Source organism: Cibotium barometz, chromosome 55 (genome assembly GCF_041138505.1).
Source record: "Cibotium barometz isolate CiBa-2024 chromosome 55, ASM4113850v1, whole genome shotgun sequence".
Taxonomy (NCBI): domain Eukaryota; kingdom Viridiplantae; phylum Streptophyta; class Polypodiopsida; order Cyatheales; family Cibotiaceae; genus Cibotium; species Cibotium barometz.
In genome coordinates, this window is record NC_141100.1 from 38,477,971 (window position 1) to 38,501,632 (window position 23,662).

Below are 23,662 nucleotides of genomic sequence, written 5' to 3' on the forward strand. Positions count from 1 at the left end.
ATGGAACAACAAATAAGTAATCTCTCACATGAATGACTCTCAATCCTTGCCCTCTAAAAGATAACACCTTCAAGTCTATATACATACGAACCTTCAAGTCTATACACATACGAACCTTCAAGTCCATACCCACATACATAAATACACCTAGGTATTCATACTTATACACACATCTTCAAGTTCATACCCACATACACATACTTGAAATTAATGTATAACAATATTAGTCATCATGAGCATATCACTTTCGGATGAAGAGCTTGCACTTGGATCACCATTTGTAAGCAAAATCTTCATCCATGAGAACTTCGTGCTTGTGACAATGCAACATACAATTGTCCATGTGTAAAAATAGGTGTGGCCAAATACTTTTGAGATATTGAGCTCATCTAGTGAGGCGGTGGACACTGATGACCCGCCTTGGGGATAGGCCCCACACTTACACCATTGGCATGGTTGGTGAGATCATGGGTGATATGCAGCCAGTGGGATGACAGGCTGTGTGATAGCCATTCTAGAGACTGGCATAGTTATAGCGCCAGCTCATTTAGTTGGGTTCACACTATAGAGAACCCTAGTATGTATTTGGTTGAGTACCTTTTCATTGTGTATACTCTTATCTTTGTATATGGTGTGTTGAGTGTTGAGTGAAGAAGAAGATTTTCAGCCTCTCATCTTGTGTGTTCTCTATTAGGGTTTTATGAGTGTGTGTGTGCTTGCAAGAGCTTAAGCTCTCTTCTCCTGTGCATCTTTTCATGGTATCAGAGCCTGGTTCATGCTAAGGGCTGAGCTGCAAGCAAGAGAAGCACAGGAAGCGGTACGAGGGTAAGAGCTTCAACTACTCTTCCCTATTTGTGTTGAAGCACAGGAAGCGGTACGAGGGTAAGAGCTTCAACTACTCTTCTCTATTTGTGTTGGCGACTACACCCTTGTCAGGAGCTGTCTATAAGAGGCACCGACAAATGATCTCTAATTGAGGAGCTTTCTTCGCGGGAGTAAAGCTATAGGGCAACTATACTGTCCTATCGAACCACAATTTTTGGGCCGAAAATGCGTTTCGAGTGCAAAGCATGCCAATTTGGAAAGCAAACAAAGCATGTATTTCCACGTAACAGATATGTGAGCAGAAATGCACTAGATGTTGTGCATTCATATGTATGGGATCCTACGAAGACCATGTCTATGGGAGGCTGCAGGTATTATGTGACATTTATTGATGTGACCACACAAGGAAAGTGTGGGTATACTTCATGAAGGAGAAGAGTGAGGTGTTCACTCACTTTCAAAATTTCAGAGTTATGGTTGAAAAGCAAACAGGGAAATATGTAAAGTGCCTGAGGTCAGATGGAGGGGGAGAGTACTTCTCCAACGAGTTCTCTGAATTTTTGAAGAAAAATGGTATTCGGAAACAGTTTACATGCAGATACACTCCGCAGCAAAATGGAGTTGCTGAGTGGAAAAACAGGCACATTGCTGAGATTGCGCGAGCATTGATGGAAGAGAAGAATATGCCACATAGCTATTGGGCTGAGGCTGTTTCTATAGCAGTTTACATCATGAACAGGACTCCAACTGTAGCCATACATGATGTAACTCCAGAGGAGAGGTTTACTGGCAGAAAACCTGATTTGTCTCATCTATGCATTGCATATGTGCATGTGCCAGATGAGCTGAGAACTAAGCTGGATACAAAAGCTGAAAATGTGTGTTTATTGGATATTCCCTTGAGCAAAAGGGATACAGGTGTTATAACCCTGCTACACGTGAGTTGAGGGTAAGCAGGGATGTTCTTTTTGATGAGATGAGCAGCTGGTATGCTATTGAAAAAGAATCTATTGGGGCTGATGTGAGTGGAAGTGTGGTTGCACAGAATGCAAGTCAGCAATCACAGTCTTTGAGTGGACCAGGAGAGTCCTCATCTAGTGGTTCTGTTGATAGACCATGGAGTGGCAGGCTGCGTCATAATACCAGTCCTGCAAATATGATTAGTACATCACATAAAGGAAAAGAGAAAGTGGTTGGTATGCCTGACATTTCTGCAGGGCATTCTCATGTTGATGGAGAGTCTAGTGGCTCAGAGATGAGCCTTGATGAGGAGCTTGGGATCCCAGCTATGAGAACACCTGGTGTAAAGAAGGCTATGGAAGCCATGAATGAAAAGCTGCAAAGATCTGGGAGAGTCAAGAACCCTACACAGAGGTTTACCTATGATGGTTATGTGGCACATCACTATGCATACATGGTAAAGGTTGTGCAGGTTGTAGAGCCCACATGTATTGATGAGGCTGTTGGAAATGTGTGTTGGGAGAAAGCTATGGATGAGGAGATGGATGCACTATATGGAAATGAGACTTGGGATTTAGTGTAATTGCCTGAAGGCAAGAAAGCCATTGGATGCAAGTGGGTGTGCAAAGTAAAACATATATGGAAATGAGACTTGGGATTTAGTACAATTGAGGAGATGGATGCACTATATGGAAATGAGACTTGGGATTTAGTGCAATTGCCTGAAGGCAAGAAAGCCATTGGATGCAAGTGGGTGTACAAAGTAAAACATAACAGTGATGGAAGCATAAGCAGGTATAAGGCTAGATTGGTAGCCAAAGGATATGCGCAGACATATGGCATTGATTATGAGGAAACTTTCAGCCCAGTTGACAACAGTAAGAGTTGTGATAGCAGTGGCTGCGTCAAAGAAATGGTCTTTACATTAGATGGATGTAAAGAATGCATTCTTGCATGGGGATTTGCAGGAAGAAGTGTATATGTTGCAGCCACCTGGTTATGAGGATGTGAGTCACCCCGAGCATGTTTGCAGGTTGAAGAAAGCCTTGTATGGCTTAAAACAAGCACCAAGAGCATGGTCAGACAAGATTTCTGAATATCTTGTCACTATTGGCTTTCATGTAGCCAATGCAGACACGGTGATAGAGGGGTTGTGCTTGTTGTCATCTATGTAGATGACTTGATCATTACGGGGGACCATGATGCAGAGATCTTTGATGTAAAGATCTTGCTTAGACAGAAGTTTGAGATGAAGGATCTGGGGGAGCTCAGATATTTCTTGGGCATTGAGGTGATTAGGTCACCACATAGTATTAGATTACTGCAGAGACAGTATGGCTTGGACATGTTGTCCAAGTATGGTATGACAGGTTGTAAGCCTATCTCAGTCCCATTGAATCAGAATGGCAAGTTGAGTGCAGACTCAGGAGAGATTTCGGAGGATCCTACTATGTATAGGTGCATAGTAGGAAGTTTGATCTACATGATGATCACCAGGCCAGATTTGAGCTATGCTGTTGGGTTGGTGAGTCAGTTTATGCAGGTTCCAGCATTTGAGACGCATACTAAGATATGTGAGGTCTACTTTGCATTGTAGACTATTTTATGAAACTGGGACAGAGATATGTGTACATGGATACACAGATGCTGATTGGGCTGGTAGTATCTCAGATAGAAGATCTACTAGTGGCTTCATGTTTTCTTTGGGAAGGGCTGCTGTGACTTGGAGCAGCAAGAAGCAGCCTACGGTTGCTCTATCCAGTACAGAGGTGCTGCTATGGCAGCATGTGAGGTAGCTTGGTTGAGAAAGCTACTTGCAGATTTGGGTCTATCAGTGGATAGACAAGTTGTCATTTTTTGTGACAACATTAGCAGTATACAGTTAGCCAGGAACCCAGTTTTTCATGCTCGCACGAAGCATATAGAGGTCCACTACCATTTTGTCAGAGAGAAGGTCTTGGCAGGAGACGTTGACCTTGTTTATGTCAGCACACAGGATCAGGTAGCTGACATCTTCACCAAAACATTGGATACAGAGAAGCTCTGCAGATTCACGGCTTCGCTTAGTGTACATGAGATGGAGTTGAGCTCGAGGGGGAGTGTTGAGATATCGAGCTCATCTAGTGAGGCGGTGGACACTGATGACCCACCTGGGGGATAGGCCCCACACTTACACCACTAGCATGGTTGGTAAGATCATGGGTGATATGCGACCAATGGGATGACAGGCTGTGTGACAGCCATTCTAGAGACTGCTGGCATAGTTATAGCGCCAGCTCATTTAGTTGGGTTCACACTAAAGAGAACCCTAGTATGTATTTGGTTGAGTACCTTTTCATTGTGTGTACTCTTATCTTTGTATATGGTGTGTTGAGTGTTGAGTGAAGAAGAAGAAGATTTTCAGCCTCTCACCTTGTGTGTTCTCTATTAGGGTTTTGTGAGTGTGTGTGTGCTTGCAAGAGCTCAAGCTCTCTTCTGCCCTGCATCTTTTCAAATACAACCCTTCAAGCTCTCTTCTGCCCTGCATCTTTTCAAATACAACCCTAGAACACTTACTATATGTTGTTGTGATTTGTTTATTGTCATTCCAAATGCCAAATAGATAGGAAATTGCCCATGTCTCCTGTTGAATGGCAATTGGGTGTTAGAGCATATAAAAGTAATTTGAGGAATAAAAACTCTATTCCCAACTTTGCTATGTATGATTATTTTAGCCTCCAATACCTTTGAGTGAAATGCATTGTATATCAATCGAGTACCATTACAAAGTCCTCACCTTGGATCCAAGTTATGAAGTAATGTAATAGGAGCTTCAAGTTTTAGATCCAAACAATGGGGTGGATACCCTTCCCCAAGATTGAGGGAATTTAAAAACTCAATAGAGTAGAGTTGTCCACACCTGAATCAGCATTGAAATATTGTGTAACATACCATCTAATGCAATTTTGTTCACAATATCGACATCAATATTTCTTTTAGCATGTTCACTGAAGTATGTGGCATAAGTCATAGTGAACATATCACATCAACCAAGATTTTCACTGATGAACCATGTTTCTTTGTAGTTCTACAATGTTATTATCATTGTTGCAATTTGTTCCATTACCAATATTATTCATAATCCATCGTTTCAACTCATTGCTTTCATAACTGTTTCATGTGGTAATTCGTGTTTCATGTGGTAATTCGCATGTTTTCGATCAACTTCAAAACCTTTACACAATTCTATAGGAGGAAACAACTTCAAAACCTTTACACAATTCTATAGGAGGAAACAACACAACGTCGCGTCCACGATATCTTCCCGTTTGCCCTTCACAACAGGCAAAATCTGCCTAAAATCTCCTCCAAATAACGTGACGATTAGAGAATTCCTCCATGCATGTGCGGGGCGCGGCTTGTGCGGTGGTAGTTACAGGACAGGATTCATAAATGGATATTAGAAAGTGTTCAAGGCTGCGTGGATGTCACAGGCTTACAACTCCTGTCTGTGGCGTATCATGAGGTCATCCCGCGATGAATCGATGTTGTGCATTGGTGGGACGAGGCGTGTGTCTTTCGCGAGTAGAGTAGAGAGCTTATTAGATTCCAATTGCAAGGTTCTGGCATCTGCCATAGAGACAGAGAGAGCTTCGCCATCTGCGGCGTCTATTTTGCTCAAACGATTTCCCCATAGCCACAGATCAGAGAGGAGCCAAGATCTAGTTTGTCAGAAGTTTTCCGCCATAAACAGCATCCCAGCCCCACAGAGAGAGAGAGAGAGAGAGAGAGAGAGAGAGAGATAAAATCCTCTGCGTCCTCAGCACCAGGGGAAGCACACGCAGGCAAGCTCTCTCCATCTTGGTTTATTCCTCAGCACCAGGGGAAGCACCCGCAGGCACCTCCATCTTGATTTATTCTTGCAACCATAGCCATGCCTTGAAGATGGGGTGATTCCATTTCTGCGGCCGGGCCTTTGTCTACTTTGTGGGATCTTGCAGGATATGACGATGAACTTGATCCGCGTGACAGAGTGGGAGCGCGGTCTGCCTGCGCCCGACGAGCTCACACCGCTCTCCCAATCCCTCATCCCCACCGAGCTCGCCTGCGCGTTCAATATCCCTTCTTTGTCCTCTGCCTCCACCTGTGCAGTCGCAACGCCGTCATCCTCCGATGTGCTCAACGCCTCGCAATCCCCCTTCGAGTCTCTGCTCCGCATGCGCAGCGTACTGCTGCCAACCCTAGAGTCAGACCAGAACGGCGAAGCACAGGCTGCAAACTCTTCATGCAAAGGAACTGATGGTTGCCAAGCAGCTCTGGCCCAGGTCACCAGGCCCCCAACGGAGGCCAGCGATCAGAATGCTGAATGTGCACTGGTGAGCCAAGCGGAAAGAGGAGGCGTAATTTGGATACCTGGGGCATTTTCATCTTCTTCACCAGGCGATGACTATGGGAGCTCTCCTGGCCATGGCGTTTCACCCATTTCCAACACCCGATTTAGGGCCTCTTTTTTTGATCGCAGGCTTACAGCAAGCTCAGGGGCCGATGTGAGCTTACCAGGAGCACAACGGGAAGATGGAGGAGGAGGTGACGGCGGCGTGGTCCTCCAAGCAGCAAATCTCATCCAGATCAAAGTAGATCCGAACGAGGAGGCGAACTCGGGGCCACCCATGGATCCTCACGAAAGCAGCGCCGCCACCATGTCAAACGAAGAGCAATCCGCCCGAACTCTGAAAAAGCCCCGACTAGTATGGACTCCGCAGCTGCACAAGCGATTCGTGGACGCCGTGGCTCACCTGGGCATCAAGAACGCGGTGCCCAAGACCATCATGCAACTCATGAATGTGGATGGGCTCACCCGTGAGAACGTTGCTAGCCACCTGCAGAAGTATCGCCTCTACCTCAAGCGGGGCCTCTCCAACGAAGGCCCCTCTTCCTCTGACCTCCTCTTCGCTTCCACCCCAGTACCCCCCAGCCTTGCCGCCTCGGCTCATTTCCTGGTTTCACAGCATAGCCACCATCACTCCGGCCACCCCTTTGCCTCAGTTCCTGGTGCTAAGCTGCCCAGTGTTCTAGGTCACACCGTTCACCATCTTCCCTCCCACATCAGCTCTCCCATCCCGCCCTTCCCAGGTTTTGATGCTCATCCAGTATTCTCCGCTCTATCAAGAGCACATCCACCAACATCAATGAGCTCCGAGCGAGAGAGAGAGACTCACACTCACCAGCCTAGCTCTTCACCTTGCCACATGCTTACTCTTTTTCCTACCAGTGGTAGCTGAAGGTTGCTCCAGCTGGTGCGATGGGACTGGATGATGATGGGCCCATGCTCCTGGCACTGTGTTGCACCAATGCCATGTGGACAGCAGGCATGTCCCCTTACGGAAAGGTGACAATTTCAGCTGAATATCCTGAAAGAACAGGCTCAGCCCCTTCTTATTTGGCATGGGAACTTGGAGGCTGTCGGTTCATAATTTTCGCATGAAAGCAAATTGTTCTGGTAAAACCGTTCTTAAATTGAATATGCATGGCCGTAGGAAGATGTATTTCTTTTGTTAAAGTTCTTAAAGAGCCCAAGGGTGCATAAGATTGTCTTGCTTCCATTGCAGATAATGTACTTTGTATTGTTATTGATATAATCTCTTTTTTCTTTCAATGAATTCGGGAGAAATATTCTTACTGGCTCTTGATTTGCATTTTCTGTTATTTTACCCCATCCATCAATTGAATACTGAACATTTTAAATCGGCATCGCAGTGTTCCCTCCCGTGCTTGCCCTCTCCAGACCATTGCTGTCCTTTGGGTCCTTGGTTCTTGCTTTCATACTCTTGAATCTGGATGCAGTACCTTTTGTACTTGAAATATTCAGTTGTAACTCATTCTTAGTCATAATAGGTTTAGGTCTACCTGTCTGTGCTTGCATTTTTTGTTCCGCTTCTCTCTTCTCTACCTCTCATACTTCTTCTCTTCTCTACCTCTCATACTTCTTGCACATAAGTGCAAATCTTGAATAGGTGTACAAATGAAGCCCAGAAAGGCTAACTAAGAAATCATGACAGAAAGCTCTGCTGGGCCACAAAAGCAGGAATATTGCAAGTTCACAATAGCAGGAGTGTTGTACAGTTGTATGGCTGAGATGACACTATACTCATAGGTACAGAGTCCACAACATGGGGGAAAAACTCTACTACTTTTAAAAATTGTTTTCCTTTTTAACTTGCCCTTAGAGCAACTGATATTGCCGTTTTGTTAATGGACATTAGTGTGTTCAGATAGCACAAAAAGCCTGAAATCCTAATCCCTCTGTTCCATACAACAATGGATCGGAGAGTGATAAACAAGAGGCAGACCCAGTTTTTCTCACGGACATAGTGGTGCCCAACAGGCATCATCCAGCAAGCAAACACATTGATAGATTGAGAAGGAATCAATGTAAAGTCCATTCCAAAATCTGCCCTAAACACAGCTGAAAACTAAGGTTAGTCATAACCCAAATCATGAGGTAGCAGGCTAGCCCACCTGCCAACTGCGATCGGCATCTCCCCCGAGCCAAGGCTAGGGCTTCTTGCACAATCCCTTAGGCCCGTGTCTAACTCTAGCGTCCCATACCACCGAGCTTGTCTGTAGGCCTTCAACATGCCAGCCTATGTACTCTCCATGTGCGTGGCATGAGCATGTCTGCTCTCTTGATCCAAGCCAAACCTTCAATGGTGCATCCGCACAACGATGTCTCTTAATAACCCAAGCTCTCACTTATATAGATAGTGATAACTATGCTATAAATAGCTAACTTACTATAGTAGGCTACTAAGCTTGTTTTATCAATCTAGGAACCCTAGCCAAGTATTAGCCTGCTAATCCCTAATCTTGGGGCCCCCTAACCTTGCTAGATTAGATCCCTAATCCATAGATTAGTGATCCATAGATTAGTGTCCAAGCACACAACAGTCTTCCCCTCTTCGAACATTTACTCTTAAATGAGGGGAATACTTACTCAAATTAGCTGCCGACTCCCAAGTCAAGTTCCCCTTTCCACTTAATATTATGTTCAAGGATCAACTTGTTCCTAAGTTGCCTGTCCTTGAAATCAATAATCCCCTCGGGTTCATGTGGAACATAGGACAAGTCCTCAACCTCAACAAGTTCCTGAGGAGGGTAACAAGGTTCTCCTTAGCTCCCAGCATCTCTTTCAGTTGATTGAGATGAAAGACTGGATAACCTTTCACATTCGGAGACAACTCTAGTCTATAAGCTACCTCACCAATCTTTTTCAAGATCTTGTACCCAGGGGATAACTTCCCAACCTTCCTCGTACGTAATGTCTTTGAACTCTTGGGCACACTCAAATAAACTAGCATTCCCTCGGTGAACTCTCTCGTTGAATGCTGCCTATCAACATAAAACCATGCACGATCTTGTGCATTTTTGTTAGCCTCTCGTGCATTGACTAGCATTTCTTGCATAATATCTGCGAATTAATCTCTAGCCAGATCAATGTGAATACCCTTAAGTCTAACTGTTATTGGAGATTTGGGTTGGTATGCGGACATCAGCATAAACACACTATAACCAATAGCTGCATGCTCAGCACTATTATATGCAAAATCGACCATCGGGATGTACCTTTCCAAATTTGATGGCCTCTTGGAGACGTATGCACGAAGCATGTCCTCCAATACTTGATTCACCCTCTTGATTTGCCCATCAAATCGAGGATGATTAGAGGAACGCATACTTAGTATAGTCTCCAATCTCTGGATAACTAGCTGCCAGAAATGTCCAAAAAACTTCGAGTCTCTATCACTGACTATATCAAAAGGTAGTCCATACAACTTGAAAAGCTGCTCAACAAAATGTTGTGCCAATCCAGTTGTCTTTTTTGTAGGTAAAAATCGTGCCATCTTCGTCAGTCTTTGTACCATTACGTAGATAGCATCATGCCCTCTACGGGTCCGTGGCAAACCTACAATGAAGTCCTTGGAAATACTCTCCTATTTACCTCTTAGGATCTCTAAAGGATGTAACATACCTCCAGTCCTAAGGCATTCAGCCGTATTCACTTGACATTGACGACACTTTACCACATAGTTCTGAACATATGCCTTTTTCTTAGGCCAGTAAAACGCTTGTTTTACTAAATCATAGGTTCGTTGTACCACTGATGACCCCGTGTAAGAGCATCATGACATTCATATAGGATTCTTCTCCTGATCTCTGCATTATCCGGTACACAAACCTTCTCATTCTGGGACATTAATCCATTTTAGATAAGGAATTAATTGTAATGAAAGGGGCTTGAGTTTGTACATAAGGAGAGGCTCACGGGCATGGTTATGGGCGGTCAAGTATGAGGCCCAACATTAATGAGTATGAAATGGTGGGCAAGTATATAAGTGAATATTGTAACTAAGGTCATAACACACTTTTACTAATGAAATCATACTTCTTGGAGCTCCATGCTTCTATGGCTATGGTGGTACTCCCTTGAGTACATGTGATACTCCATCATGAGTGCATGTGGTACTCCATTATGAGTGCAATCTTTCTTTCTTTCTTTTCCCCATCATTACAGTGGTATTAGAGCCTTGTCTTTGATCCAAGATTTTTGAAAATTTCGAAAATTTTTGCATTTTCTTGATTTTCTTGATTTTTTTGATTTTCTTGGAGTTTCTTGGGAATTTTCTTGATTTTCTTGATTTTGATTGATTTCTTGATTAAGAAATGGAGCATGAGGATTGTGGGATGCTGGAAATTCCCTTGATTTTTGAATTGAGCTAAGTTTTGGGGGGCTATGGGTCACTGTGGAAAATTTGGGGTAACCGCTCCAAAATTTGAGGGACATGACCAAAATTGGGGGAAAATTGTGCTAATCATGATTAAGCTCCTTAATCAAAACGTTTTTACTGTATCCTTTCTCTTTGCTTGGATTTTGGGGAGCTTATGAGCATCAATCTTCAGCGGGATGCCAACCAAATCTTGGGGGTTTGATTGAGCATGATTAAGGCTACATATCAAGCTTAATTTTACAAGCTTTACCATCGTGAGGCTGCAGCCAGGATTTTCTGTTTTTTGCCTGCAGATTCGTGGGGTTTTTTTGAGAACCTTAAGCATGGCTAATGCTTAGGAACCAGGGCGCTGCTGGCCGTGAAGGAAGATGCGTGCTTCACGACTGTTTTAATGGAGAAATTCAGATCGTTTGTGCACCGTTCTGAGGGGTTTTTGATGCCGTTTCGCTTCGAATCAGAGTTTTGGGAGCGAGCATAGGCTTGCTTAACCTTGCCCTACTTCGAATGCTGCAGATTTTGGGGTTTTGATGCCGTTTCGCTTGAGAAATGCCTTGCAAGCTGCACCATGGCGTGCACATCGTGCCATGGCTCCCACGGCCCGCCTAGCCTTTGAGAAACGCCTTGCAAGCTGCGAATGGACATGATTGTAATCATCTTCCTCAAGTTCTCAAGCTTTCAAACAGTAAGCAATAAACGGTTGGAGTCATCGTTCTCAAGCTTTCAAACATCAAGCAATAATCATGGAGTAAGGTACTTTATATATGTTTGAATGCCATTGCTAAGAAGCTTCATTACAAGTGATATATGTTTGAATGCCATTGCTAAGAAGCTTCATTACAAGTGATATATGGAATGCTTATGGCTGCATTTTAAGTGCTTGGAATGCCATTACTTTGCCTACTTGCATGTTAATTGCAATGGTGGGAATTGTTGGTCATGACCACTCCCGGCTAGTTCAGGTGTGAACATAGCTTACTCATGGGCACTTTTTCCCTGTGACTGGACACAGGTTTTTCCCCGTGTGCACACACTTATGTGTGTTGGGCACCTTGCCCTAGGCTACTTTATGTACTCACATTGTACTTTCATATTATTATTGAGTACATCTTTTCCAGAACTCTCACGTTTACTCTGTGCTTGAGTTTGTGTGTGTGTGTGTGTGTGCAAGAGGCTAGCTTCCCTCCTACCCAACATTGGTATCAGAGCTTGGCTAGGGTTAGCATTAGGGTTTGCCCCCTGCAGCCTGTCAGAGCTTGAGCCTATTGCACACATCTGGAATTAGGGTTTTGCTGCATTAGGGTTAGGGTTAGGGTTTTGCCTTCAGCCACCCTATCGCCGCCCTCAGTCGCCTCTGCACGCCACCGTACTCTGTCCGTACGCCGTACTGTATGGCTCTTCCGCCGCCCTCAGCTGCACGACGTCGCCGCCCTTGTGTGCTGCCGCCTCCGCCGCCCTTGTGCGCTGACGCCGCCGTCGACTGTACTGCCGTCGCTGCCGCCGACTGTACCGCCGTCGCTGCCGCCGATTGTACCGCCGTCGCTGCCGCCCTTGTGCGCTGACGCCCCTGTCCTCCCCAGATCTGCTGCGCGCCGCCCGCACCGCTCCAGATTTGGCGCCGCCCGTCCTCTGCGCCACAGATCTGGGCGCCATGCGCCAGCTGTGACACTACCCGCTACGCCCGTACCTGCCTCGACGCCATCGTCGCCCTCAGCCGCCTGAGCGCCGCCGCCTGTGCTGTCGCCCACCGTCGTACGATCGTACTGAGCTGTCGTACGACCGTACATGCGCCTGTACCGGACGGCTGCACTTGGAAATGTGCCTGCTCTGCATTGCCCAAAGCGTCTTCAAATTCCAGATCTGCAAGGTTTGACCTGAAATTGCACACATTGCTTGTTCAAATTTGGGCCTTTTTTCAATTGAGCCTGCAATTGCAACATTGGCACACATTGGCATTGATTTCAGCAGATTTGGTGCATAACTGCATTAGAAATTTGGGGATTTTGCAGAAATTGACTCGATTTTGCAGAAATTGGCACTATTTGCAGGAAATTTTGGGTATTGCAGGCACGTTTGGTTGGCATTGGAGCTTTTCCCCCAAAATTTTTTTGGGAGTTAAAGCATTATTGCAGCATTACTACTTGTTTGAATACACTTGTGACCACCATGTTTGGGAACACTGGTGATTTATTTGGTTTGCTTTCCTTTGAGGATAAGTTGGATTTTACCAACTATCCTATGTGGGCATACATGATGAAACATGTACTTGTTGCAAAGAATTTGTGCGTTTATGTATCAGGAGCTGATGTTAGGCCATTGCTCCTGCACGAGCAGCAAGTACTTCAGGAACCATTGATGCAGGTGATGATGTATCTTAAGGTAATACCTTTGCCACCAACTCCAGAACAGCTCAGATGGGATGCCAAGGATGCTCAGGCACATGCTTTGATTGCCCTCTCATGCAGAAGGCAGGTTAAACCGCACATTCGTTCATGCACTTCTTCTAAGGGTGCATGGGATGTACTTGCTTCTTTGTATCAGGTTCGCAATGAGGCCCGTGTTGCCTATCTTCTCAAGAAGATTGAGTCTGAGCATATGGATGAGGGTGATTCAATGGACAAGTTCCTTACCCGCATCAAGGATTTGCGAGATGGTTCACTTTTATCTAGAGTGCTTCAGGGTTTGTCGGAATCCTATCAAGGTTTTGCTACTACTCTTCGTCTACTCATGAAGGGTAATCCAAACTTGTATACCTTTGATGAGTTGGTGACTCTCTTATTGCAGGAGGAGCAGTCTCGTTCTAATAGGACCACTATGCTTTCTGCTGATCAAGCATTTGGTGCCTTTGATCGAAACAAAGGTAAATCTGGGGCTTCATCTAGTGGTAAACCTAAGGGCAAACCACATGCCCATTCAGATTCTACCTCGTCTAAAGAGGGTGACAACAAGAAAAAGAAGAGATGCAACTATTGTAGAAAACCTGGCCATCTTATTGAGGAATGTAGGAAGCACATTGAGAGTGAAGAAAAAGAAGCAGCAAGGTTTGGCTGCTACTGTGTGGACACTAAAGAAGAGGCAAACTTTGCTCACGAGGGATATGCATTAGTGGTTACATGCAGTTTGCGTGCTTCTTGTATGTCTATCTCAGCTGGAGATTGGTACTTTGACAGTGGTGCTTCTAAGCACATCACTTCTTGCAGAGATCTCTTTGCCAATTTGCAGGATTCACCTCTAGGTGGCATAGTTATGTGTGCCAATGATGCCTCTTATTCCATTAAAGGCATTGGCAATGTGGAGCTAACAGCATGTGATGGGGATAGCTTTACTTTTTGTGACACTTTATATGTACCAGGCATTAAGAAGAATCTCATTTCTGTTTCAGCCCTTGCATTATCTGGGTTTAAGGTTCAGTTTTCTGATCATTGTTGCTCAGTGTATGACAGCAGGGATTCAGCTTCTCTTATGCTTTCTGGGACATTATGCAGTGGCTTGTATAAGCTTGATATGTATAATAGGAGTACTTATTCTCATGATGCTATGATTGCCTCCACCTCCCGTGTGTTGAGTGACAATGAGTTATGGCATGCTCGGTTTGGTCACTTGAACTTCCCATCTCTTGTACGCTTGCAGAAGCAAGGTATGGTGCATGAGCTTCCTCTTATGCAGGTTCCCTTCAAGCATGTATGTGAGGGATGCATCCTTGGAAAGATGCACAAGAATTCCTTTCCTAAAGATGGGGCTATGAGGGCTGTCCGACCATTACAGCTTGTTCATAGTGATCTTTGTGGCCCCATGAGGGCTCCATCTTTTGGAGGACACTTGTACTTCATCACGTTCATTGATGACTACACTCGGTTTTGTTGGGTGTATGGTTTAAAAATGAAGTCAGGTGCCTTTGCAGCTTTCAGAGACTTCCGTCCCATGGTTGAAAATGCTTGTGGACACAGGCTTGTCACATTGCGTACAGATCGAGGGGGGGAATATTTGTCAAATGAGTTCACAGCTTACATGTAGTTATATGGTATTTCTCATCAGTGTACTACCCCCTATACTCCTCAGCAAAATGGAGTTGAAGAGAGACGTAATCGTACACTCATGGAGATGGCACGTTGCATGCTCAAAAGCAAGGATCTGCCTAGTAAGTTTTGGCTTGAGGCGGTTATGTGTGCCAATTATGTGCTTAACCGTTGCCCCATTAAAGCCTTGAAATCTATGACTGCCTATGAGGCATGGAATGGCAGGATTCCAATGGTGACTCATATGAGAGTCTTTGGGTGTTTGGCATATATGCATGTGCCCACACAACAAAGACATAAGCTTGATGCAAAGGCAATCAAATGCATTTTCATTGGTTATAGTACTGAGAGTAAAGAATACAGACTCTATGTGCCTAATACAGGCAAGATCATTGTGTCAAGAGATGTTATCTTTGATGAATATGCATCTCAACCACTTGTCTCATGTACCAAATAGCCATCTATTGGGCCGGAAGATGTCTTTGATACTTTGTTGCCTTTATTCAATTCAAATGTGGACAATGTAGAGCCAGTTTCAGCTCATTTACAGCCACCTATGCGTGCTGAAAACTAGCAAAATCAGCAGCTGAACTTGCCCCAAATTGATCTTGAAATGCCTTAGATTCATCAAGATACCTTGGGTGATGCATTGGCAGAGGAATATGCAGATACTAGGAAGTCAAAAACTGTTCCTAGATGGCAGTTTATGTGTCTCAGCCTCTTGGCTTTGTTCAAAAAGGTGCAGAAAATAAAGTATGCCGTTTACATAAAGCACTGTATGGTCTTAAACAGGCCCCTCGTGCTTGGTACCACAAAATTCATACATACTTGATTGCCAAAGGGTTTCAGAATAGTTCAGCTGAGAGTACACTTTATGTACGCCACATTGGGAACAATGTTCTCATCCTTATTCTTTATGTGGATGACATGCTCGTCATTGGCCCTGAAGAGGGTGATATTTCAGCTTTTAAAGCTGATTTGCAGCATGCATTTGATGTCACAGACATGGGGTATTTACATTACTATTTGGGCATACAGTTTATACCTTTTGAGGGTGGTATCATGTTATCTCAGTACAGATATGCTGAGCAAGTCCTTGAGCGTTTTCACATGACAGATTGTAAACCTGTTTCTACTCCTATGGAACCAGGTCTAAAACTGTCACTTGAGCATGTTGGTGAGCCTTTTGATGTTGCCACCTATCAGCAAGCTGTGGGATGCCTTATCTGCTTATGCTCTACTAGTTTGGACATATAGTATGCTGTTTCCCAGTTGAGCAGATTCATGCATTGTCCGAGCACTATGCATTGGCAAGCGTGTAAGCGTGTCTTTCGCTATCTCAAAGGCACTGCAAACTTTGCCTTGTTTTATGGCAGTTCTTCTACACTATGCTTGCTTGCATTTACAGACAGTGATTGGGCAGGTTGCTATGACACGCGAGTGTCAACCAGTGGTAACTGTTTTCTTCTTGGTGACTCATGCATCTCATGGCTCAGTAAGAAGCAGCCTACAGTGGCCACTTCTAGTTGTGAAGCTGAATACAGGGCAGCCTTTAGAGCTACTGTGGAATGTGTTTGGCTATGACGCCTTCTAGCCGATCTTGGTGTTGGACAGCAGTCCCCTACCACCATTTACACTGACAGTCAGAGTGCTTTGGCAGTTGCACGAAACCCAGTATTTCATGCCCGCACAAAGCATATTGAGGTTCACTATCACTATGTCAGGGAAAGGCTCCATGCAAGAGAGGTTGACTTGGCTTATGTGTCTATACATGCCAATATAGCAGATGGGTTTACAAAGCCTCTTTCGAGAGAAAAGTTTGAAGCTTTCCGTGAAGCTTTAAGCTTACAGCCTCTTCCAGGGTAGTCTGCTACACCCTGTCCCCGTTCACACCATTCACTTGAGGGGGGTTTGTTGGTCATGATCACTCCTGGCTAGTTCAGGTGTGAACACAGCTTACTCATGGGCACTTTTTCCCTGTGATTGGACACAGGTTTTTTCCCGTGTGAACACACTTATGTGTGTTGGGCACCTTGCCCTAGGCTACTTTATGTACTCACATTGTACTTTCATATTATTATTGAGTACATCTTTTCGAGAACTCACGTTTACTCTGTGCTTGAGTTTGTGTGTGTGTGTGTGTGTGTGTGTGCAGAGGCTAGCTTCCCTCCTACCCAACAGGAATGCTCATGAGATTTAGAAGCTTTTGCATGGTCATTACATCCACCATTGAAGATATTTTTGGATGCATCATATGAGCCCTTGATTTGCTTAAGCATCATTCCTTTGGTGTTCATTGAACCAATTGGAATCTACTTGCCATATGATTGATTGATTGGTGCATTGATGAGGGCCATGGAGTAAAGGCAAAAGGGGTTGAAGTGATGCAAATCAGTGAGTTGTGCTTGTGAATCACATGATTTTGGATGCTATGTGGATGTTGTGTTTGTGGTGATTGATGTGACGGAGCCACTTTGGATGAATGGGGAAAGCATGAGTACATGCTCTTTGTAATGATGAAATGAAATAGCATGAGTCATGCTAAAAACATTGCAAGTACTCCTATCTGATCCTTACATACACTTTACTTGTATCCCACTTCAATTCATAGTATCTCGTATGCTTGTGAGGGTACCTCGGGCATTGGAGGAGAGGCCCGGGGGGAGCATGGCATGAACTCTCCTTGTCGTGAGTGTTTTTGGTAAAGCGGCAAGGAGGGGGATTAGGTACTTGGATGTGAAGACTTGGCCCCAACTTGTGCCTAGTGTGACTTGCGTGACAAAGCATCTGCCACAACATTCTTTTTGCCTTCCACATGTACAATCTGAAAGTAGAACATAGACAAAAAGTTGGCCCATCTCAAATGCTTCTCAGAAAGTTTAGTTTGGGTGAGGAAATAACGCAAGGTCTGATGATCTGTTTGCACAGTGAAATTAGTCCCAAGCAAATAGTGTTTCCATGTAGAAAGAGCATGAATTACAACCAACATCTCTTTCTCATAGACCTGTAAATGCTTCTCGGCATTTTGTAATATACGACTCTCATAGGCTATCACATGTCCTTCCTGCATGAGAACTGCCCCAATGTTGTTCCCACATGCATCATAGTGGACAACAAAAGCTTTTCGGGGATCCGATAGTACCGATACGGGATCCGAAGTAAGCTTTTTAAAGGCCGCAATTTCTCGATCAGCCCATCGAAACGGAGTTCCCTTCTTTGTTAAAGCATGAAGAGGCGAAGTAATCTGCGTATATCATGCACGGTCTTCAAATCTGTCCAATTGAGAATTGCTTCTACTTTTGAAGGATCCATACGGACTCCTTCTTTAGACACGATATGCCCCAAGAAGTGTATTTCTTCCAAGAACTCACTCTTCTTGCCATTTATGACGAGCCTATGTTTCCGGAGTTCTTCAAATACTATGGCCAAATGCTCCCTATGCTCCTTCTCTGAGCATGAATGCACAATTATGTCATCAAAGAATGTGCCCACAAACGCTCTATGAGGCCGGAAAATCCTGTCCATCATCCTGTTAAAGGTGGTGGGAGCATTTGTCAAGCCAAAAGGCATGACTAAGAATTCATATAGCCCAAAGGTGGTCCGAAATGTTGTGTTATGGACATCCTCGGGTCTAATGTGTATCTGATGATACCTGCTTTTCAAGTCTATCCGACTAAAGATTGTGGAGCCCTGTAAGCGGTCCAATATGTCATCGATCCTCAGAATAGGGAATCGATTCTTGATGGTGTTCTTGTTTAGCGCCCCGTAATCTATACGCATGCGCCAGGAACCATCTTTCTTTTGCACTAAGAGCATAGGTGAGCAAAAGGGTGATGAGCTAGGTTGAATCAACTCCTTTTTCAACAACTCCTGTACCTGGCTCATAATTCTCTTGTTGGGCTGCACTAACGTGGTACGGCGGCCTATTTGGTGGGGTACTCCCTGGAATAAGATCAATAGCATGATCTTCTGGCCTTTCCAGAGGAAGTTCTCCTGGCAATGACTCGGAAAAGCAATCTTGGTACTCACATAGGAAATCAGTCCTGTCTTTATCTAACATAGACAAATTAGATTGAGATTCATCATCTTTTGCATCCTTTACAGAACTTCTTGTTGTAATCCTCTAGATTCTCACATTTCGGTGCATCCAACTTATGCCATGCTGTCATTACATCCACCTCAAATGTAGATATGAGCCACACGGAAGAGAACACTTGTTTAAATTGTACCCAAGTAGATGGTGCTATGCCCTGCAAAAGAAGAGTGGACCACCACTGCAATGCATTGCCCTTGAGAAAAGTCGCAGCTTTTCTCACTTTCGAGGATTCCGTGTAATTTCCATCAGAAAAAGCAGCATCAAACTGTTGTAAAAAGGTAAGAGTCTTGAGCCTGTCTTTGGCCCCACTGAATGTGTCAAATTTCACTACAGCTCCCCCTTCCTTACAATCCTTCGCCTTACCCATAGGCGTTAGATTATCGTAAGGAAGTGACCTCACAAGATTGCTACCCCTGCATTCATGCCCATAGTAGGGTCAACATTGCCAGTTCCCACACCTTGCATAGCAATCCTGCTGATCCTCCCATGTTTCCAAACATACCACTATGCATACCGGCCTGCATGCCCCCATACATGTTTCCTTGCATTCCGGGCTGCATACCACCATACATGTTGCCTTGCATATCAGGCTGAAAATTAGCTCCAAAATTCCCTTGCATTCCCATGCCTCCCTGAGGGTAACCCCAGTCATAGATTGGAACACGAAACCACCTAGGCTATTTGGGGGGCCTATGCTTCTTTTGGAGAGAGAGTCAGGCTAGCAGTTGGTCTCTCTTGCTTTTTGGAGGACAGGCTGGCGGGCTACGCTGCAGTACATACATGCGTATTCTTTTGTGCAATAGGAGCCGGGCTACAGCCAGGGACTGCAGCATACGTGGGCGCATAGAGGGGTTGGCTTTTTCGTGGAAAAGAGGCGAGCAGTGTCCAAGCGCACAAGGGCTGAACAGCAGGTTTTCCCCTTTTTGCAACAGGCCGGCGCACAGGGGCTGGACTATCTCCCTCCCTCTCTCTTGTGCAAACAAACGGACTGGATTGTGCCTCTCTCTCTCTCTCTTGCAAACCGGCAGACTGGACTGTGCTTTCTCTTTCTCTTTGGTGGAAGGCGGCGCATGACTGCTAGCAACAACTGCAGGAGGCAAGCAGTTTGCTGGTGGCCATAGAAGTGCACAACTGACTCAAGGATTGTAAGTCTCTCTCTATTTCTTTGCGAGCAGGTGGGACTGCACGAAGTGTCTAACTGAGTCTCTCTTTTCACTGGCTCGTGACTGTTTTGGAGTTGTTTCTCTCGCCCTTCGTGAGAGGAAGGGTTTGGCAGTTTGGAGGGTGGAAACAGGGCAAGTTTTTGGACTGATTTGGAAGAGTTTGTGGACTACTTCATTGCTGAGTTTGTGGCTATGTGCATGGGCCAGTTAGATGCATATTCAAAGCCTCATGGATGTACAGTCTTGGTTGAGTAGAGGAGATAACAGTGTGGTGTTTTTGGGGCACAAGGCTGTGCGTAGCCTCTATGCTGAGAGGTCCAAAGGATTGGCAGATTGGACATGCAAACATACAAGCCATGAATGACCATGATGTACTCATTTAAACTTTTCCATTGAATTTGAATAAAGAAATACCGAAAGGGCGCCAAGCTTTGGGGCCAACAGGTGTCCTTCTTCTGTTCGTGTTGGAGCACTCTAGCTCCCATATATTTGTTTTATTTGCTGGATTACAACTGGTTTGGGTGATTGCTAGTCTACCGCATTTTGGTTTCTACCAGAGGCCGGTTTCAAGGTTCCGTTGCCGGGGCCATCACCAACTTTCTTAAGGGGGTGAGCTCGTGGTTGTCTCGAAGAAAGTCGTTGCTGAAAATTTCAGCAAGATGTCAGACTATGAGGATGACTATGACTATGATGATGAGGAAGAGCAGGAGACCACTCCTGAGAGGACTGAATCTAAGGATGTACTTGCAGGAGAACAGGCTGCAGAAGATGCACGTTATGAGGATGTAACGCAGCCAGAAGATATGCCAAGTAAAGAGGAAGATGATGCCCAGTTCAAAGCCCGTTTGGCATGTGCTTATGCAACTCACGCAAAGTGAGAAGTTTGCTAAATTTATGAGGGCCCCTTCTGAGCCTAAGAAGAAGAAGAAGAAGGTGCGTTCTAGAAACCCACCCCAGGACAATAGTGGTGCCTTCCCACAAGATCCTGCTTTTGGACAATTTTCTAACATGCAGAACACTTATGGAGCAAACCCACAGAGTTCCTTTTTCGTACAACCACCTATTCCACAGCAATCTATGCATCCAGGCGCTCCAAAAAGGAGATGTTCTTTTGTTTTTTTAAAGGTTTTAAACCTTTGTTCCCTTTTGTCTCCCCCACACATGGGGTTATTTAAATAAAACATTTGCCCCCATTATGAACCTAAAACATATATCTTGCTCACCGACCACCATGCTCACACTTATGCTGCACAAATTCATAGGGTCATGACACCATGAACAGGAGGATCATTACTTGTGCATTGCATACTGATGTATGTTTGAATTTCTTTGACTTTGTGTGCTGTTTTTGATGTGTGGACAATGCTTGGATTTATGGCATGTGACAGTCAAGTGGGCCCCAGACTACCTGGCAAGTACTTGGAATACCTAGTAGATGCGAATGATGCATACTTGTTTGTTGACTAGCTTGTTTTTAATAGGTAAGTATGCATTTATTATATCTAACACATGTGACAAGCCATGAAGATGTATCATCAAGAACAAGGACATCGGTTAAAGAAAAGGCGTAGAGATGCTGGATTGAGCAGTTTCTGTGGGTATTTCTTCTCTTGATTGTTTGAGAAGACTATCCCACAGTTTATATGTACTCTTTTCTTATTATTAATAAAAATACATCTTCACTTAAAAAAAAAGAAAGATGTAGAGATGTTGCCAGACGAGCAGAAGGCACCACATGTATGGGAAAGACCAGATGCACAAGCTCACCAGATGGGACTAGTACCTTGAGAAACATATGGAGGTACATGATGTACTTGGAACACATGGATATACATGGAATATATGGATGTGCTTGGAACACTTGCAGTCTGCAGTTAAGGACAACTGAGATATAAGAGGGAGGGAATGTAACTATTTGGCCCTCCTAGCTCTATTTCACATGATGCAACCCATGTTAGAACACCAAACAGATGGAAGAAGACATGGGGACAGGGTCCATAAGGCTCGATTAAGAAAAAGCACCATTCTTGGTCAAAAATTAGAAAAAAGAAAAAAGTCAAACATGGTTGAATGCGAGCCAAGGGCACCATTGGAAAGAGGAGATTGAGACGGACCAAAAAGCTAAAAGCCGCTTTTTCAAAAAGCAGCTCCAAGGCCAAAAAGCAAGGCCTTGAAGCTAGAAAAGCAAAACAAGAACTTTTGACTAACGTTGAACTATTCAAAGACAAAAGCAAAGAAAAAGCATCACTTTTTGGCAAAAAGCAAGACCTCCCTAAGTATAAAACATAGCAAGTACGGTTGATTGCAAATAATCTCTCATCGACTTCGTGAGAAAGACAGTGAATCCCCAAAACCCCTGAAGTTGCCTAATAGTTTGAGGAACCGGCCAATTGAAAACCTTTCTGTATTCACTAAAGATCTATGCTCATCCCATCTTGTGAAATCCGATGTCCTTGGTACATGAGCTCTCTTTTGAAGAACTCACACTTTGTATACTTCCCGTCTCAAAATCCTTAAGACGATTTGGAGATGTTCGATGTGCTCCTCTAGAGCACGACTGGATATCAAGATATCATCTAGAAACACAACCATGAATTTTCCTAAATAATCTCTAAAGAGATCATTTATCATCTGGTATTGGAAAGTAGCAGGAACACTCGTGAGTCCAAAAGTTAATACGAGAAACTTGTAATGGCCATACCATGTGCAAAATCCCGTCTCAGCTATCCGTATCTCGTGATAACCATTACAAGAAACTCGTAATGGCCATACCGCATGCGGAATCACATCTCAGTTATCTGTATTTGGTGATAACCAATACGAAGGTCAATCTTCGTAAAATAGGAAGCTATGTGCAACCTATCAATCAAATCATCCGCTTTGGGAAGGAGATATCTATTCTTGATCGTAACTTTATTCAACTTTTTATAGTTGACACAGATTCTCCAACTTCTGTTCTTCTTGTGCTTCAGAAGTACCTGTGCCCCCCCAAGGAGATTTACTGTTATGAATCTATCCCATCATTAGATGTTCTGACAACTGATGAGTAATCTCATCCTCTTCTATGTTGGGGTAAAGGCATTATGGCCACCCATGTAGTGTGTACAAGCCCATAGTTTATAGTACATAGTACACTTAGTACTTTTAATGTACTAAGTGCACTATGTGTACTAGTGCAATATACATGTGTGATAGGGGAGTCACACACTCACTTGGTGAGTTGACTTATCCCCACATTTGTCTCTCTCTCTCTCTCCCTTCTTCTCTCTGTGTGTTTGTCTCTCACATGAAACCCTAATTCATTATCCCATTCAACTGGTATCAGAGCCCTGGTTTTAGGGTTTTGTTCTCAAGTGCTGTATCGCTGGAAATCAACTGTAGAAGAGCTGCGTGTGGTGCCGCCTGTTTGTGCTCCCTGCGTGTGCTGTACGGACTTGTTTGCTGCGTGTGTTGAACAAGTCGCAGGCAGGTGGGCCTTAAGCAGGTAGGCGAAGGCTTGCTACCCTCAAGGAAGCGTAACAGCTTGACTCTCCAGCAGCTGCTTTGCTGCACGACTCTCTACGCTGGTGGAGCTTTGCTCGAGCTGCTGGTGAAAAGCGGAGGCCTTTAGGTGGACTCCGTGGGGAAGCGTGTAGCGCTACTAGGCGAAGGCGTAAAACCACTCCTACGAGCGAACATGTCTACGAGGCGAACACAGGCGAACACGCCTACAAGCGAGCCGTCGAAGCGCAGGCGTGTTATCGCTGGGCGAGTTCAATTGGTATCAATCGTGCGCGCGTGTGTGCGCTTACAGGTTTGACTCCAACGCGGCTGATACCAGTTCATGCGCTTCACAGCTCT

At 44.6% G+C, this 23,662-nt stretch overlaps 2 protein-coding genes across 2 annotated transcripts; both read left to right on the forward strand.

Annotated features, from left to right (window-relative positions):
- Nucleotides 1-5,210: 5,210 nt before the first annotated feature.
- On the forward strand, nucleotides 5,211-7,443 carry LOC147607728 (uncharacterized). The gene has a single exon (XM_086790529.1). The coding sequence runs from the start codon at nucleotides 5,769-5,771 to the stop codon at nucleotides 7,044-7,046; it is 1,278 nt and encodes a 425-aa protein (XP_086646655.1). The 5' UTR covers nucleotides 5,211-5,768; the 3' UTR covers nucleotides 7,047-7,443.
- Nucleotides 7,444-12,332: 4,889 nt separating this feature from the next.
- Nucleotides 12,333-22,872, forward strand: LOC147607729 (uncharacterized). Its single transcript, XM_086790802.1, has 4 exons — nucleotides 12,333-12,414; nucleotides 12,847-13,782; nucleotides 13,900-14,184; nucleotides 22,754-22,872. Exons 1-4 carry the CDS (start codon nucleotides 12,333-12,335, stop codon nucleotides 22,870-22,872), a joined length of 1,422 nt encoding a protein of 473 aa, XP_086646928.1.
- The last annotated feature ends 790 nt before the right edge of the window (nucleotides 22,873-23,662 follow it).

What these genes read in the sequence shown, in the direction of transcription:
- LOC147607729 (XM_086790802.1), top strand. Translation starts at nt 12,333, where the DNA reads ATGCGCCTGTACCGGACGGCTGCACTTGGAAATGTGCCTGCTCTGCAT. An exon ending in TCAAATTCCAGATCTGCAAG is followed by an intron (nt 12,415 to 12,846) that starts GTTTGACCTGAA and finishes TTTATGTATCAG; the next exon opens with GAGCTGATGTTAGGCCATTG. An exon ending in TGTACGCTTGCAGAAGCAAG is followed by an intron (nt 14,185 to 22,753) that starts GTATGGTGCATG and finishes AACTTTTTATAG; the next exon opens with TTGACACAGATTCTCCAACT.
- LOC147607728 (XM_086790529.1), top strand. Translation starts at nt 5,769, where the DNA reads ATGACGATGAACTTGATCCGCGTGACAGAGTGGGAGCGCGGTCTGCCT.